A 17910-nucleotide genomic window follows, 5' to 3' on the forward strand; every position below is an offset into this window, starting at 1 on the left:
TGATACTAGTGTCCCAGGAAGTAAGAATACGGCTTATGCTCCTTTGGGAAACTCCTGGGATGGGGATCATGTTAATACTAACTTACATTCAGGAAGCCTTTCACTGCCTTCAAAGCCCATGATTCCACAGGCAATAGGTGGCATGGCCTGGCCTCAAGCCCACTCCTTTATCATCCTGGCCTTATGCGCTTTCTACCAAGCGGGGAGTGAAAGTGGCAGAAATCTGATGTGGAACATTTGGCTTCCTCCCAACAAGGACAGTGTGTCAGAGTTGCTTGCCACTCCTTTTTGTGGGAAACGAATGAAAACCTGTCTCTGTCTGAGCCATTTTCAATTGCAGCTGAAACCAATTTCTGAAAGTATGGAGAAATGTGAGCTACTTCTCACATTTCAAATTTTTATTTTCTTTAAAATACTTTTAGAAATTTAAAATATTTCCAACATGGTTCATGATTCGGTGAAAATAAAGTGGGTTCAGCAAACAGAAACCATGGATATAAATATACACACACATCCATATATGTAGATGGATGTATGTGTTTGTATATATTTCATTTTTAATTCAGTGTGTAATAAGTTAAAGGAATTTAGTTAGGTTTTTCAATCAAGACGAGTCTTTCTGGCAGGAGTCCTGTGGGATAAATGAAGAGACACCAAAGAGGAAAAAGTTCCATCCAGGAAGTAAACCTAAAATTGGAACCCATAAATTCAGGCTCCAAGTCAGAACCACCACTTATGGTTGAGGAGAGAAAAAAAAGTGTCCCGTCTTCTCACAGACCGGCCCCAGTTCCCTTGGCCCAGGACCTCTCTGGCCCCTTACCTGACTCTCTCTTCTTCAACTCTCTTCAGGGCAGCATCCCGCTGCAGAACCGTCATGATGGCCTCTTGCTCTTCCTCCGTTAGGAAACTTAAGTCAATCATTTTGAAAGGCGTACACAAAAATAACAGTAACAAAGCTGACTGAAAATTCTGAAACCTAAACAACTCTGACGGTCGCCGGGCTGGTGAAAAGATGTGAAAACAAAATGGAATATTATCTTGTTCAGTTCAGTAGCAAACGTCTTGTTTTGGCTCTCTAGAAGTTTTGGCTGGGTAGAAGGGGGCCAATTGCAAAATCCTAAGCGTCCTTTCTGGTGAGGCAGTAGTGGTCTGTGGGACGTCAGCAAGAAGAGGCTCTCAGGAGGAAACTGCATTCCTTGCCAGACAGGTTGCTTCTACAGCGGCATTTCCACTCACGCTCTCTCTCTGGACCAGTCTTAGACACAGTTTATTCTCCTTCCGCTCTCGTCATCAACTCGATGAGTGTCAGCAGCATCTGGGAATCACCTATCTGGGGAATCGTGAGACAGTAAACACCGTGAGAGGCAGTTCCTACAAGCATTGCTTTTTATTACCACATTTAAAACATGCCTGGGGAAAAAAATGACCATGTGAGATGGTCTCTGAGATCAGGGAAACCAGTTCTGCCGGCTTCCTGAGCAAATGGCAAACGGGTCATGAAACATGCTTCAACTTAATTTCAGACCGCCAAGATGGAGAGCACACGAAAATACCTGTCAATGTTTAACAATCCATTGAGGAAAGGGACGGTTGCAAAAAAGAGCTGGTTCTTTCTCTCTCTGCAAACTTATGGGGACACTAGGCTAAACTGTCTCAGTAAAGCTCAGGAAGACCAGGGAGAAGTGATTCTAGTTGTCAAGTGATTATGGATAAGAAACTGAAAATAAAAATTGACAAACACTCACTTCTTCATGAGTAGGAAGGTGCCACTGCAGTGAGTATATATGTGCTCCCTAATGACAGGAGAGCTAGTAACGTGTTTCCCCAAAAATAAGACCAGCCAGACCATCAGCTCTAACGCGTCTTTTGGAGCAAAAATTAATATAAGACCTGGTCTTTTGTATTATATAAGACCGGGTCTTATATTATATTAAAATAAGACCAGGTCTTACTTAATTTTTGCTCCAAAAGACGCATTAGAACTGATGGTCCGGCTAGGGCTTATTTTCGGGGAAACACAGTATCAGGTAGAGGTAGTTTGCACAATAGTGGGAATTGTTATTCTTCACCAAGACCAACCTCTAACCTTTGCTGGACCTGGAGCGACTCACCAAGCTTGTCTCTCTTCATTTCTGAAGAGAAAAAATACTTACTGGTATGTGTATATATACTGGGGGAAAGAAAGAGGCAGGATTTCAAAACACCCCACCAGCCAAAGTGAGCATTTTTAAGTAGGACAATGGGCAAGAATCCTATTTTCTCTGGGGTATTTTAAATCCACATGCAATGAGAAGAAGGTGAGACCTAAAGAATGCCAGAGCTTCAAACAGGACTTCAGAAATTGTCAACTCCAGGATTGGGGCCCTTTTAATAACCACAGCACTCCATATACAGTAGACACTAAAAACCAGGTGTTTAGTAAATTTTAAAGCAGCCCAACTTAAAAATAAAATGGAGTGTGTATAGTAGTAATTTTTATGAATAGATTCTTGTTTGGGCAACATAGAAGTACTGCTTCCACCACTCGCTAGCTATGAACCATTTGGCAAGTTCTCTCCCACTCCGAGGCTCAGTTTCCTCATTTGTACTTACTTAACAGTAGGACGTCTCTTACAGGTTGTAGAATTAAATGAAATAACAAATATAAAACTGCACATACCTTGCATCCTGTACCAAAAATAGCTACTAAAAATATATTCTGGCTTCCTTTCTGAGTTCACACTTTTGTTCCATCCAGCAGAACATGAGGGTACTTAGTTATCTACTTTCCTTGCCTCTTTTGAATTATGTTTCTTATCTCCAGCATGAATTTGGCCTTTATGGACAGGTACTCTGATGGCCTTTGCTTTATCTTTCTGTAGCTCTTTATAAAAAGCCCACAGAAACTACTCAAATAAATATTAAGACAATAATACTTCATCCTCTTTTTAAAAAAATTCACATGCACTTGCATATATGACTGCCTGGTTGTTCATCTTTAAAACTACTCATCCTTCAAGATGAAAGTCTCCACCTCCAGGAAGCCTTCCCTAACTTCCATAACCAGAGTTAAATGCTGTTGTTCCTAACTATTCATTCCCTCCCGCAAACAGCACTATACAACCATGTTGTCGCTAGAGTAAGCAGAGTATTCGTCTCTACCTATCTTGGCCTTGGCCTGTGACTTGCTTTGACCAACAGAATGTTACAAATGTGAAGTAAGCATAGGTCGTAGGTGTGCTTGTGTGGTTTGGTTGCGCTTCTTGTACTCCTGCCATGTGCCACAAGAAGAGTTTGCCCCAGGTAGTCTCTTCAGTCTGGGTCCCAGAAAGAGAGATACAAGGATAGACCAGGACCTGACCCAGCTGAAGCCAGGGTCACCCCAGCGGACCTATAGATATGGTGGTAAGAAATAAATATTTGTTGTTATAGCCACTAAGGTCTGGGGTTGTCAAACAATCCTTTTGTAGCAGACACAGAAACTTTCTCCTCCATCTACATACCTCCACTGCTCTCATTAGTTGTCTGACTGCAGTCTCTTCCATTTGACTGTGAGTCTCTGAATATGAATCAATAAGTGAACAAATAAATGAATGAATGGACCTAACCCAAATATACAGCTTCACCAGGGGACAGCTATCTCTTTTGTTTCATGCATAGTAACTTCCTTAGATCTCAAAGGCTGGCAAGGAAATGGATTCAGGCCACATTCTGGGAACCACGTCCCCAATGAGGCATTACACTGCCATATGGTTCAATGGGAGATTGTTTTTAAGTTCAATGAGTGGGGGACAGGAAGAGACCAGAAGGAAAAAACCACGTAAGTTGTCCAGCAGTGGTAACTGGCAGGGGTGCTAAAGGGGGAAATGCTGGTTTCGACACCTTCAGGTAGAACAACAAGCTAGCCAGTGCTTCTGAGTAAAAGCTTCTAAGGGTTAAAAGTTTGGCCTAAAAGTCGGCTATTAGTGAGTGTAAGGGCAAAGGAGTGAAGGGTTGGAATCTTTGACCCCTTATGAACTAGCCAGTCACATGGCAGGGGAGCCGTAGATGTCAGTTACAATTTTTCAATACCAGGTGCTCCCCCAACTGCCAATATGCTGGGTGTTATCTATCATGGGAGGAAATCAGCATTTCATTCATTCATTCAACAAACATGTACTGCGAGCCTATTACATGCCTCAGTACTGAAGACATGGCAACAAATAAGACAGAAGAAAACGTCCTGTCCTAGTGGGAAGAAACAATGATCAAACTAAATAATAAAACAAGATAAATTAAAATAAAATAAAAATAAACAAATCAATCATGTAACTTGTTGGAAGGTGAAAAGAGTCATGGAAGAAAACAAAGCAAGGAAAGAAAGGGAACAGTGTGTGGCGGCAGGGGGAAGAGCTGGAGTTTTGAAGAGTGTTTAGGGTAGCTCTCAGTGAGATGACATTTGAACAAAAACTTGACAGAGGGGAGGAAACAAGCCACAGTGGTATCAGAACGTCCTGAGGTGGGAGTGTGACTCGCATGTTTAAGTAGCAGATTGGGGGCGGGGGGTATAAATGATAAATGTCTAACTATTAAAAAAAAAAGAAGAAGAAGAAGAGAGAAACATCAAGGGGGCCAGTGCTGGACTATCAGTGTACCAGGCGGACAGGTAGAGCGGGTCAGAAAAAAAAAAAGATTAGACTGCATTAGGCTTTGCAAGGGCTTTAAGATTTCTGGCTTTTCCTCTGCGTTGGAGCCGCATTAGAAAAGACAGGAAAAAAAAAACAACAACAAGGGAATAAATATTTAGTGGGCACCTTCTACATGCCTGGCACTTTACGTACATCATTGTATCGGCTCGTCACAAAGATCTGAGGGAGATATTTGACTATCTGTGTTGTTCAAATGAGGAGAGTAAGGCTCAGGGAGGTGTCTGCCACCACGCTTGTATGTGGTGGGGCTGGCATTTGCTTGTGGCTTTGTCAGATTAAACCATCCTCATACTGACATCTCATTTACTTCTCCCCTCCACACAGATTCTTCAACCTGGGGAAGCAGAACAGCACTCCTGTCTGGCTGTAGACCCTTATTCTCTGTTTAAGCATAAAAGAATCACTGGCCCACAGCCAGCGGTCAGCAACCTCAGTGAAAAAGCCGGGAGAAATGAATTTTGACCACAGAGATTCCTGAGGTGTTCACAGAAGGAGTCGCTCCTGTGTGAGCAAAACCTCTCCCTAGGTTCAGGCCTCTCTCCCACCCATCCTCTTCCTGTCGCTGAGTGATTTTTCAAAAATTCAGATCTGGCAAAGCCGTATTCCAGACTTCAAACCCTGTACCAACCTCCCATGGCTTCTCTGCTAATGCTCAGAGTCCTTATCGTGGCCTGCAGTCCTCTACGCAACCTCGTGCCTGCTTTCTTCTCCAAGCTCCTCTCCTTAGGCCCTAGTTACACTAAACTTTTTCAGTTCCTTTTGCCTTAAGGCTTCCGACTATACTGTTCCATTCCACCCTCCTGAAACACCCTTGCCTGACCTAATACCTTGTGAATCTTAAGTTCGGTGTCACTTCTCGTCCAGAAGCCTCCCCTGCGCTCCCAAGGCCGGGTTAGGCATTGCTCCAGTGTGCTCTACTAGCACCTGACTTCCTCACTGAGGGTACTCAGCACACTGTCTCGAATCCCTGTCTACTCGGGGTTGTCCCCCATTAGTTTATGAGCCAGGCCTGGGCCGCTGTGCGCTTTGGATCCCCAGCACCTGCCACTGTGCCTTGCAGGTACCACGCACTCCAGTATTTAATGCTGTACACAGGTGGAAGTGGATTGAACTTCCACATGACCCTAGCTCTAGGGCTCATAACTGAAAAATCAGGTCCGTAGTTTTCATTGAGGTCTAGCTCCAGGTCCTTCCAATGAATGCACGATTTAAATAAATCACATGACTTCTCCAGGTCTCAGTTTTCTCACCTACACGATGGGTATATTCACACCCACTTTCCCTTCATTCTGGAGATTATTGTGAGGATGCAGGACACTGTCAAAGGTGAATAAGGAATGAGCAGAAGTAGGAGCGGAGCACAAAAGGGAAATTTGAGGGCTCCAAATGCAGACTGTGCTTAATTCAAATTTCTCATGTGTCAGCGCTGCTATGCTACGTCTGTAAAAGTCAATACTCTTCTCCTTGTCAGTTGTCCAAAAGTTAAGCTGGAGAAACCAAGGCCCCAAGCAGTTGGGACTTGCTTTTCATGGCAGCAAGGAGAAGAGCTAAGCTCGTAGCCCGAACCCCAATCATTTTTCTGGATCAAACTCAGGTTAAAGCCTGATTAAAACAGCATTTCTTCCCCAACTTGCTCTGCTTCAAGGAAGGGGCCCAGATGGCAAATTCTCCTTTCCCAGATGGCTGGTGTTGTACCAAAGCCTGCAGACCCCAAGGAAGGGGAGGCACATGGCAGTTAAGTAGTGACTCTCACATGATGAGGTTTTCAGCAGAACAGCAAATTGTTCTGACAGTCCCGTGACATGAAGAATGAAGGCTTGAAAGAAAAATCTGGGAGGCAGAAGGAGAGCAGGAACAAGTCGGCTTGGGTTGGGGTGGGGTTAGGGAGAATGGTGCTGGATGAAAACAGGCCTGATCAATTAAGAGGCCTACTCCCAGCAGTGACAACCATTCCACATAAAACCAGATGCTTTGGAAACTTCCTAGATCACAGTGGCATCAAAGGATAAATGGCATAAGCCGCAGATGGTTCAGGAGACACCTAAGAAGAAATGAGTGGAGTGGGACAGTCAGAGAATCTTTGTTCACCTCTCCCCGAGGAGAAAGAGCTTCCCACAGCGTACCAAAGTGGTGGTCACCAAACCAGCAGGCCACACTGCCAAGGTCCCCATGCCCAAAGCTGGGCCATTCTAGTTCTCAGGCAGAGTTGGCACTTGGTTGAACTGGCCTGTAATTTCCACCCTTTGCCTCCAGTTTGCCCTGCCAACCTCAGCTCACCCTCCCTTTCGTACAACAATGGAAAAGGAACACAGCTTTCATGTTCTCCCGGAGTCTCCTTTGTTGACGGGAAGATGAACTTCCTCCTTTCCTCAGCTGTTCCTCACATGTTTTCTAAGCCTCTCAGGATCTTGGTCATTTTTTCTCTAGACTGAAAAATAAGCAGGTGGTGCTAAGTGCTTTACACATACGATCTCAGTGAACCCCCTGACCACCCAGTAAGGCAGGTATTCTCCACATCGTGCAGACAACACTGGTCTCCAAGATTTCAATAACTTGTCTATAGTTGCCCAACCAGAACATGATTTCAACCCAGGGCTGTAAGATTCGAAAGCCACCGGTTTTCATCTTGACTGCATCACCATCCACCTTCTTCTCAGAGAGATCACACAGCCAGTGAGAGACCTAGTCCTGATTCCCAGCCCAGTTTTTTCATCCTGCTGCTGCTCCTTCTGTACCTTCTTTCCTCACTGTTATTTCCTATGGGCAATATGCACTGGCCCTCAAAGCGTGGTATGTTCTTCTATGCACAACTCGTGAGGAAAAGGAAAATGATTGGGCCATTTGGGTTTGTTTTATGAACACACACGGAAAGAAGGACAAGCATGAGATAGAGGAAAAAAGGCACCTGTGTCAACATGCAGCTGTTTATACATACCCATTAGCCTCTTCGAGTGGTAGAGATGCCTGGAACCAGAAGCTATCCCTAAAAGAACCTTTTCTAAAAATTTAAACTCAATAAGAATTTTGTTATATGCTTACATAGAAATGTGTGATGATTCTTCCAAAGATAAAAGCCATTTTTCTACTTCATTCAACTCCTCAACAGCTAATGTTTCCCATAAAGTGACTTGGGATCTCAAACTAAGAATGTGAGAGATAGGAATAAGAGAAAACTACTTATACGTGATTACTAATACGTACCCGTTAATCTCATAGTCACAACTAATGATAATGTGCTTAGATTTCTGAAAAGATCTATGTTCCCACATGACGCAGCTGCTTGGCCAGGTGTGGGAATCACAGGTACAAAGGATCCCAGTAGGTCACACATGGCTGACGACAGGTTACAGAGTATAGGATTTGTAAAGTTAAGCATGTTCACTTGCATATCGGTGGTTTTCCAGCTGGCTGTAACAAGAGCAAACACCAAAATGCAGTAAGAGCGGAATCAGAGTCCTAACTAGTTCTTTGTGCAGATGAGGAAGCTGAGACACAGAGAGGTAACACGAATTGCTTAAGGTCACACAGCTACCTCATGTGAGAGCTGGGACTCTTGGAGGAGACTGCCTTTATTTCCAGGACATATGCAACTTCAACCTAAGTAAGGATTTGCAAATGGGCTCATAAATGGACAGAGCTGCATTTCACAGCACCCCTGAAACCAGCACACTGATAACAGCAGGCGTTAGAGATGACCCTACATTTAATTATTTTCTAGGTTTCAAATTCAGACGGAGTGGAGGCACCAGCTGATTTATTAACCAGGGTGGAATTCAACCCCGAATAATAAAGTTAACTGAACCGTAGCAATCACCAATTCAGACTGAAAAGACTACATCAAGTCTCACTTTGGATGCAATCATGTCCACTCCTGTCCAGCCTGGGCAGTGATGGGCTTTCTCCAAATGTAGTATTAACTCAGGGTTTCCCAATCCTGACTACATCAGCATCACCTGAAAAGCTTTTTTTTAAAAATACCCATGCCCAGGTTTCTTTAACCCCCCCATCTCATCCCAACAATTCTGTTTTAACTGGTCTGGGTCAGACCCTATCTCAAAATTTATTTATTTTTAATCCATCCAGGAGATTGTAAATCCAGCCAGCATTGGGACCACTGAATTGGCTGGTCTTCTCAAATCCAGGACCCAGGGGGTGAGGCAAGCAAAATACCAGAACACCAAATAGAAGGCAAGGTTGTGTGAGCACAGAACCTTGCACCTGTGGCACCCTGAAAATGACGCCTCTTTAAGAGACACAACTCGGGTGCAAAATTTAAGGAGACTCTCACTTTCAGGGTGCCACATTTGCACCATCAGCACTTGCATGACCTTGTCCCCATACATCCTGTGCCCTGGGTGCCTCGCTTGCCTCACCCTCTTCCCAGACATGCTCAGATCTCCTGGCCAGGCCGTTAGTTATTCCACCAAAGATATATCAAGTTCCTAGCGTGTGTAGGTCTTCCTTGCTCCTCTCTACCTTCTAGAGACACACTTGTTTTAAAGCTGATACAGGTGAATATTGCTCAAGACATCCTTGTACTATACTCCCGACATAAGCGGCTGCTGTATGAAGTGGAACACAGCAGTTCTGGAGTCAAAAGAGAGTTAGAGGGGCCCTGTTCATTCATCAGCTCTTTGGCAGTTCCCCTAAGGACTCTGTTTGTTTCTTGGTCTGTACCATGTGGGCAGCAAGACCTACTTTACAGAGTGATGGTGAAGATGGTTTTAGGCTGCAAATAAAATAGTGTGGGACATAGTAAGTGCTCCATGGTGACAATGAATCACCACCATTTCACTCAACCACCTTCCCATGCTACCATGGGGTTGGAGTGTTACTGTTGTTGCTTTTCCTATTTTCCTCTTACATTGTCTCCTGTATTCTAACCTCCCACCCCGTTTGAAGGAGTTTCTGCACATACCTCTCCATTCCCCACCCTCAGGCCTCGGAGGAGATAAAAAAAATCCTCTAAATTTGGGTATGGGGGATGGACAGTAGAGAGGCTGAGTGGGAGGATCACATTTTTAAGTTACCAAGAATTCTTCTAAATCTTCTCATTTTAGGCCAGGACCTCAGCTTTAGAAAATCAAAAGTGAAAGTCTAACAGCTTGCTCTCTTGTTCTGCATTAACAGCCCTCATTCTGCTTCCTCTCATGGTGGGCAGAAAGGGGTCTTGGCATTCCTGGGTTCCCAGCACCTACCATGGTGCCTGGCCCACAGCCAGTGCCTCATTTACTGACTAAAGGAAAGAAAAAAGAGATGAGAGGGGGGAAAGAGATAATACAACATCACAGACGGAAAGCCAAGAATGGTTACAAGAATGGGGGACAAAGTTTGATATCTTCCATAGAAGTACAGTATTTTCTAACTGTCTGTGGTGGGCAGAACGGTCCTCCAAAGATGCCCACACTCTAATTTCTGGAACTCGTGAATATGGTACTCCATGTTCAAGGGGACTTTACAAATGTGATTAAGAATCTTGTGATCAGGATATGGAAACAACCGAAATGCCCATCGGTCGATGACTGGATTAAGAAGCTGTGGTACATTTATACAATGGAGTATTACGCAGCCATAAAGAAAAAAGAAATCTTATCATTTGCAACAACATGGATGGATCTAGAGAACATTATGTTAAGTGAAATAAGTCAGAAAGAGAAAGACAAGTACCATATGATCTCACTTATATGCGGAATCTAAAGAAAAGAATATGTGTATGAACTAATCAGAAACAGTTTTGGGGACACAAAAAACCGAGAGTTGTTAGATGGGCGGGGGGGAGGGGGTTGGGGATGGGGGGAAGGGTGAAGGGAGTGGGGGGCGGCTGGTGACTGCAGGATGGCCTCAGGGTTTTTTGAGAATTACTTTGGGGAACTTATTCAATAGTGTTGTGGGGATTTTGTTGGGTGTCCGATGGACATGTGTCCTGTTTGGGAGACCACCTCAGGGATGCTGTGGATGCCTGGTCATGGCATTGTACACCAGAGGCTGGACATTAATGAATGCCAACTATAATTTTATGTGTATAATGTGATGGCTCGGTGTGAGGTCGGGGTGGTGGTGGATGGGGGGAGAGGGGTTCACGGTGTGAGGGATGTAAAAATAAACTAAACTAAAATAAAAAAAAAAAAAGAATCTTGTGATCAGGAGATTATCCCGGATTATCCATGTAGACCCAATGTAATCACAAAGTCCTTGTAAGAAGGAAGCAGCATACTTAGACAGAAAGAAAAGAAACAGTGGAGATGGAGGAAGGGGCCATGAGCCAAGGAATGCAGGCAGCTTCTAACAGTTGGAAAAGGCAAGGAAACAGATTCTCGCCTTAGAGCCTTTAGCAAGAACTCAGTGCTGGCAACTCCTTCTATCCTGTAAGACCCATTTCAGACTTCTGACTTCCGGAAATGTAAGATAATAAATTTGTGTTGTTTCAAGTCAGTAAGTTTGTGGTCATTTGTTACAGCAGTAATAGGAAACCATTTTCTGAGGACAGAAAATGTGCCTTATTCATCTCTGAATCGCCAGCCTGTTGCCTGGAACTCTGTTGACTAAATACATCGTCATAAACAACACTGAGGTGGACGCTTTTTTCTCCTTGCCCTCTAGCCAATCAGTTGCCAGATTTAGTGGATTGAACTTCTGCAATCTCCTCTCATTGAACCCTGTCTCTCTTTTTCTACCACTCATTTAGTAATTGTCTCTGAGCATGGCTTCTCTCATTCCTGGCTCTTCCTCACTTCTGTCCACTGTCCACAATGCAGCTACATTCATATCCCAAAGCCCCACTTTGATGATGATGCCCTACCTCAACTTAAAAACCTTCCCTAGCTCTTCCCTAATGGCAGAGTAAGTCCAAATTCCTTATCCTAGTATGGACCTTTTCCTGGTTCCAAGCTTCCTATTCAACTTTCTACCCCATGTACTCTAGGCAAACCACTCAACATCACCTTGACACTGTCATTGCCAGAACTTTGTTCTTGTTGTTCTCTCCACCTAGAATGTCTTTCCCCTACATTTGCATGCATCCAAACCTTATCCACCACTCAAATCCCAGCTTACATGATACTTCCTCCATGAAGCTGCTCCTGTGGTCCCCTTTCCCCTCACGAATATACCTTGCACAATAACTACTTCTCTCAGTGAGCCCTCATAGCACGTATCTGTACACCTCTCATCTGAAGTAGGAAAGAACACAGGTTCCAGAGTCAGATAGACCCAGGTAAACTGTGATCCTCTTATGCAGGTTACTTAGCTTCTCTGAGCCTCAGGCTTCTTATCTGTAAAATGGGCATCATACGTATCTCACTGGGTTGTTGAGAAGATTAAAGCTCACACATAGATGCTCAACACAATAACTATTCAATAATTACAATATTCACAACAATTGCATAACATTATACTAACTTATATACACATCAAATTCCCACTTCTAGACTCTTTAAGGGAAGAGTTTCTGTTCACTTAATTTTTGTTGCCACACAGAACCTTGCATGTAGTAGAGGGGGGAAAAATACTTTTAAATATTGAATAAGTCATTTAAGTATTGGGAGCATCTCTTTAGGTTCCCTGTTCTGTGTATAATAGGATGGCCTCACTTTTCTCCATTTCAGAGAGTAAGGGAGAAACTCGTACACTGGTTCTCTTTCTGATCATCACTGTTATATAGGATTCTTAAAATGGAAACTTTATACGACCCACTCTCTTTGGTAAATGCCTCAATACCACTATTCATCCTAGCCAACAATAAATGAGTATTATTTTCATTAGTATAAGTTATAGATTGTTGTTTTAATGTCATTGAATTCTAGCTCAGAAAACAGTATTGGTCTTGAGCTTGTGGGACAAAGTTCTCTTTTGCTCCATCACGTTTAGAAATCCCATGTTGGAGATTTTCCTTCGCTCCTCGTTGGGTATGCAACAGAGTTACATTCCTTTAGAGGCATTCCTTAAACAACTCTGATGCTAGAGCAGAAACTTGGCCCATTTCTTCTCTAGTTGGCATCATCATGACATTTAAAGTCATAAAATCTGTTTTGAAAATCTAGCCCCCCACTTACTAGCTTAGTGACCACAAACAGCTTTTACCTGAGCCTGTTTCCTCATTTCTAAAATTGGGACTAACCACCACCCACCTCCCTTGCTGAATCACAGGGGGCCATTGAGACCAGGTCTGGAAAGACATTTTATAAACTGCCAAATGATATACAATTACATTTTCCATTAGTCTTCTAACACGGCATGAGATCCAAGCACACACCCATAGATTGGATAAGAGGAAGGGATCATAGTACATTCTAGAAGAAATGAAGAATGCTTTCACTTTACCTGCCTTCATGTAATCCCTGCGAGACAATAGAGAACAGTGTTGTAATGGTAGATGTCAAATAACCACAGGCAAGCTCCCGTCACAGGAGTCTTAGGAACATCTGACTCGCTATCTGTAGTGTTCAGAGGTGATATTCCTGAAGGAAAGGTGCCATTCAGTGTAACTACCTGTAATGAGTCAGCACCACCTCTGCCCAGGCATCATGCCAGACGCTTCACGTATGGGACATCCTAAATCTTCAAAATCCAGCCACTACTCAAGGCAGGAGTTGTAATGCATAAGGACGTTCTCTGTGATTGAAAGGTGTTGAGCAATGACCAAACGCATCTGAGACAGCACTTAACATTACTTAGCATTTACCATTAAAATGGGCAGCAACCATCCCAACCCCAGTTCAGTTTCCCCCCAATTCTAGTCCCTTTAACTTATTTCCCAGTACATGCCTCACAGAAGTGTAAAGGCCCTAATGAGCAAATCGCGTGAAAAATTCAGCTGGTCTTTTGGAGAAAAACAGCTGGAGCTGACCTTAGGAATTCCACTAATTCCCCCTACCACACAGCCTAAAAATAGCCAAAGAGCATTTCTAACTAGTGATGACCTTTCCTTTAAAGGGAATAATATGCAAAAAGGCATGCTGGGGTCATTATCCCAAACCATGATAAATCCTCGGCCAAATGTTCCTATGAGAACTTGCCTTCACAAGGTCAACATTGAAATTTCTTTGTGAAGGCTCCCTCTGCCCTACTCCCCAGGCACTACTGGGTCTGTATAAAGACATTCACTATCAGCCATTAACTACCCCGTTTCAATATTAACATAAGACAGGTATTATATTATATTATATTATATTATATTATATTATACTATACTATACTACTCTATACTATACTATACTATATTATATTACACACAGTCTTATATTGGTAAAATAGGACCGGGTCTTATGTTATAGTAAAATAAGACCGGGTCTTATATTAATTTTTGCTCCAAAAGACGCATTAGAGCTGATGGTCCAGCTAGGTCTTATTTTCGGGGGAACATGGAATCTTTGCAGCCATGAGGAAGTCACTGCCCCTTCCTTGGCTTCAGTTTCCAAGTCTGTAAAATAAGGTGCTAAACTCTGATCTTTAAGGTCTTCTCCTGGTGTAAGACTCTGGGGGATACATTCAATGGCTCCTCACTGCCCACAGGATAAAATGCAGACTCCGCAGTGTTACATGCGTCCCTCCAAATCTGCCCTCTGCCTTCCTCTCCATTTTCCCCTACAGCGTAGCTTGAAGGTTCCTTAAATTTACCTGACACCTCTGTATCTTTGGAACATGCAGCTCCCTCTGCCTGTAGTGCCCTTTCCCAGCTTCCTAAATTCCTACTCATTTTTCAAGACATAGTCCAGGGGTCACCTCCTCTGGGAAGGTGAGTTTAGCCCCTTCCTCACAAGTTGGGTTCGAGTCTTCTCCTCTGTGGTCTCACAGGATTCTGCACTATGTAGCAACTGTTTGTGTCCTTCTGTGTCTCCCTCACAAGCCTGGGTGCTCCTTGGAGGTAGAGATGCCATCTATCTCTGAATTCGCAGTACAGGACCCTGGGCCTGCCAGTCAGTGTTTCCTGACACTGTGCCAAATTCCACCAGAGGACCACATGCATGTTAGAGTGTTATTCAAAAGACCAGAAATTGACTTATTTTTTTTATTTTATTTTTTTATTTATTTTATTTTTTTTTTGACTTATTTTTTTAAAGGAACATTTTCTCTGTTCAAAAATTGAGAATAAAAAAAAACTATTTCCAAGTCTTTGCCTTATTAGGAAAATATATATATAGCTGTTTGGAATTATGACATAATCTTGTGGAGCTGAAAAATATACATTTGTCCCTGAAGAAACCTCTCTTGAAGCCAACTGAACCACAGTTTTTTAAAAAGAAGATTCAAATTTAGAAATGATGTCCAAATTGGTAAAGCTTTGGGGTTTTTTGTTTGTCTTTTTCTTTTCACCAAAAGGAAGGGGAAATCTCCAAAAGGAATAAATTATACACTGAATTTTCTGAAAATTCTCAGCCAAGCCCTGGAAAATCATAAAAAGCAGAAATAAAGAATGTGATCTTGTATAGAAAACCAAAATGCCTTATTAACTACCACTAATATTGAAAGATATGTGCATGCTTTAATAGGAGATAAGAAACTGAGTTAATTAATAGGTAGAACTTGAAGAGTTAGAGAAGAAACAAACATTATTTCCTTCCAATACCTTCTTCTTCTTCCATCTTTACACACATTATCTCTATACAAGGCAAACCAGCAAAGTAGGCAGTGCCATCTGTGTTTTACAGATGAGGAAACTGGAATTTGTGGAGGATAAGGGACTGGCCTACACCCGTATCTCCTCTAAGCTACAGAGTTGGGATTTGAGCCCAGGTCTGCCTAGCCCCAAAGTTCTGTCCCACACACCAGGAAGAGTTGTGGAAAAGATGGAAGAAGGGCCAGGCACACAAATGCTCTGCGAAGGAACTCAAAGATACAAAGAGAAGCTGGTGTTTCCTCAAACCCTCACTCACCTAAAACACTGAGCTTTGCTCTACAAAATGTTGTGAAGTTTGATGTGTAATGCAATCAGTTACAAAGGGATTTTTACTCTTTACATGATTCCAGTTTACCAACATATATAAACAAACTCCTGACGTGTGGAGAGCAGGCAGGGAGTATGATATTGTAGTTTCAGCAAATCTATTTTTCTAAACCCTCATGAACAACACAAATCCTTGCACTGATCTGGGAAAGAGCTTTACAGCATTCGTCAATCCTTAAATCCCGCTCCAAAAGCAGGCAAAAATTATCACTGACACTTCGTTAGTCAGGGTCAGCCTGTGCCCTGCCTGGAGGGGCAGCCGAAGATGGGGTTCTTTCTGGTCCTTGCTTGGCCACTAATGACTGCAACACTTGGTTTCTGGTGACCTCGCCTGTAAAATGAGGCATTTGATCTCTGACCTTTCAGATAGCTTCCAATTGTATAATTTTTTTTTTTCTCATGGGCACAGAAGCAAATGGCCAAAGTGAATTCCAACACCAGCTAGCTACCAAATTATCTGAGGAAGGAAGAGTTGTGGAGGAAGGCTGTTGGGGGTGGGGGAAAAGTCGTCCTGCTGACCAGTGCACAATGCCTTTTGAGAGACTTAACATTTTTTCATAGGATATAGCTATATTGAAGGAGAGAATGATAATTAGGAAAACAGAACATAAAAACTGGGGGGAAAAAAACTTTTCTCTTCCTTCTGTCCCTCCCTCCTTCCCTCCTCACTGAGAGTGTCCTCTGTTTGGGACTGGAGTAGGCACGGTGGGTACAACTATTAAGTAGGAAGACCTGGTTCCTATTGTCAAGAAGATTTTGGCTCACAGCGATAGTGATAGCTCCCGTTTGTACCATGTTGGGGGTTTACACTATAGCTTAAGCGCTCTTCACAACAACCTTGGGAGGTAGGGAGGGGAGGTAGGACTAAGTATTATCATAACCCCCCTTCCATTGATGTAAAAACTGAGGTTCAGCAGTGTCCAGTAGCTTGTCCAAGATCATACAGCTGGAAAGAGAACACATTTGCAAAGGGGGAAGAAGACTAGAGATGAAGGGATCTATTTAACTCTCAATTGTCTGATAAGTGGGGAAGTGAAGAGATAATGGCACGGACCAGGAAGAGGTGGAACTTGAGTTGAGCTTTGAACGTGGGGTACGGTTTAGACAATTTGTTCCCTGCATTTACTAAATTTAATGCAGAAGGCAGCACAGTACTACTTTAGAGAGGGTGGAGTGCAGAAAACAAAAGGATGTCTATATTTACACACACAGCGAAGCACACTGTCTTTCATTTAAAAAGTGGACATTCTTTAGCCACCATCAGTAATCAGCGTGTGCATTCTCTGAGTATTCTTCCCAGGAGCAGAAACAGATGGCCCTGAGCCTTTTACCCCTGGCACTCACAGCGGGTGTCAGGGAGAGGGCTCAAATGCAGTTAGGGGTTATGTGATCTGTATCCCTGGGTGAGGGTGAAAACCCCTGACCTGGGCACTCTCAGTCAATACTGTAACTACCTGAGCTAACTGGACTTCTCCAAGTATTCTTTTCTGTGGGTATAACTGCCGTGTTTCCCCAAAAATAAGACCTAGCCAGTCAATCGGCTCTAATGCATCTTTTGGAGCAAAAATTAATATAATATAATAATATAATATAATATATCATAATACAATATAATACCAAGTCTTATATTAATTTTTGCTCCAAAAGATGCATTAGAGCTGATGGTCCGGCTAGGTCTTATTTTCAGGGAAATGGGGTAATCACATGCTTGCAGAGCAAGCCTGCCTTCCCAGGCTGCATTTATTGCTACCAAGGCTCAAGAATATAATTAATGAGCAACCTAGACCTGCTCTAAGGTGGGAAGGGAGAGGAGGAGAATGGCTGGGAAAGATTTCAAGGTGATGATAGAGCTTCAAGTAACAGAAGGGTTTAGTAATACAGATCCAGGCTCTGTATATCAGACAGATTGGGATTTAAGCCAAAGAACAGGAACTGGGGAGCCTGTGGAATTAGGCTGGAGGTCCTTAAGAGGTGAGACCTCAGACAGAAAAAAAAGTGAGATTCAAGTTAAACCACTGACCTGCTGGGGTCGGGAATTTAGGTGACAGAAACTCTAAGGTTAACTCTTAGCAGAATTACAGGTTTTACTTCTTACTATTGAGACTTTAGTCAACCCTCCAGAATTCTGATTCCAATTTTATTTCATCAGGTAATATGTCAAACAATACCTATTCCATCAGGGGTTCTAAGATGAAATTCAGAGGTATAATGCACACAATAGAGGGTGTGATGAGATTGAACAATCCCCCTCATTCTAACCCCAAGCAACTGGCAAGCAGTGAGGATGGGATGGAGGCAGGG

General features: G+C 43.1%; 1 protein-coding gene across 10 annotated transcripts in view; it reads right to left on the reverse strand.

Moving 5' to 3' along the window:
- SYTL2 (synaptotagmin like 2) overlaps nt 1-17910 on the reverse strand; it is a 104072-nt gene that overhangs the window by 55984 nt on the left and 30178 nt on the right. For all 10 annotated transcript variants that reach the window (XR_013994172.1, XM_081062499.1, XM_081062522.1 and 7 more), the window contains exon 2: nt 821-1330. Coding sequence is in view for 9 of the 10 variants with exons in the window: in XM_081062499.1 (XP_080918625.1) it covers nt 821-921 (101 nt within the window). In the remaining variant the exon portion in view is untranslated. The remainder of the gene's footprint in view (nt 1-820; nt 1331-17910) is intronic.

Source organism: Rhinolophus hipposideros (assembly GCF_964194185.1).
Source record: "Rhinolophus hipposideros genome assembly, chromosome: 10".
Lineage (NCBI taxonomy): Eukaryota > Metazoa > Chordata > Mammalia > Chiroptera > Rhinolophidae > Rhinolophus > Rhinolophus hipposideros.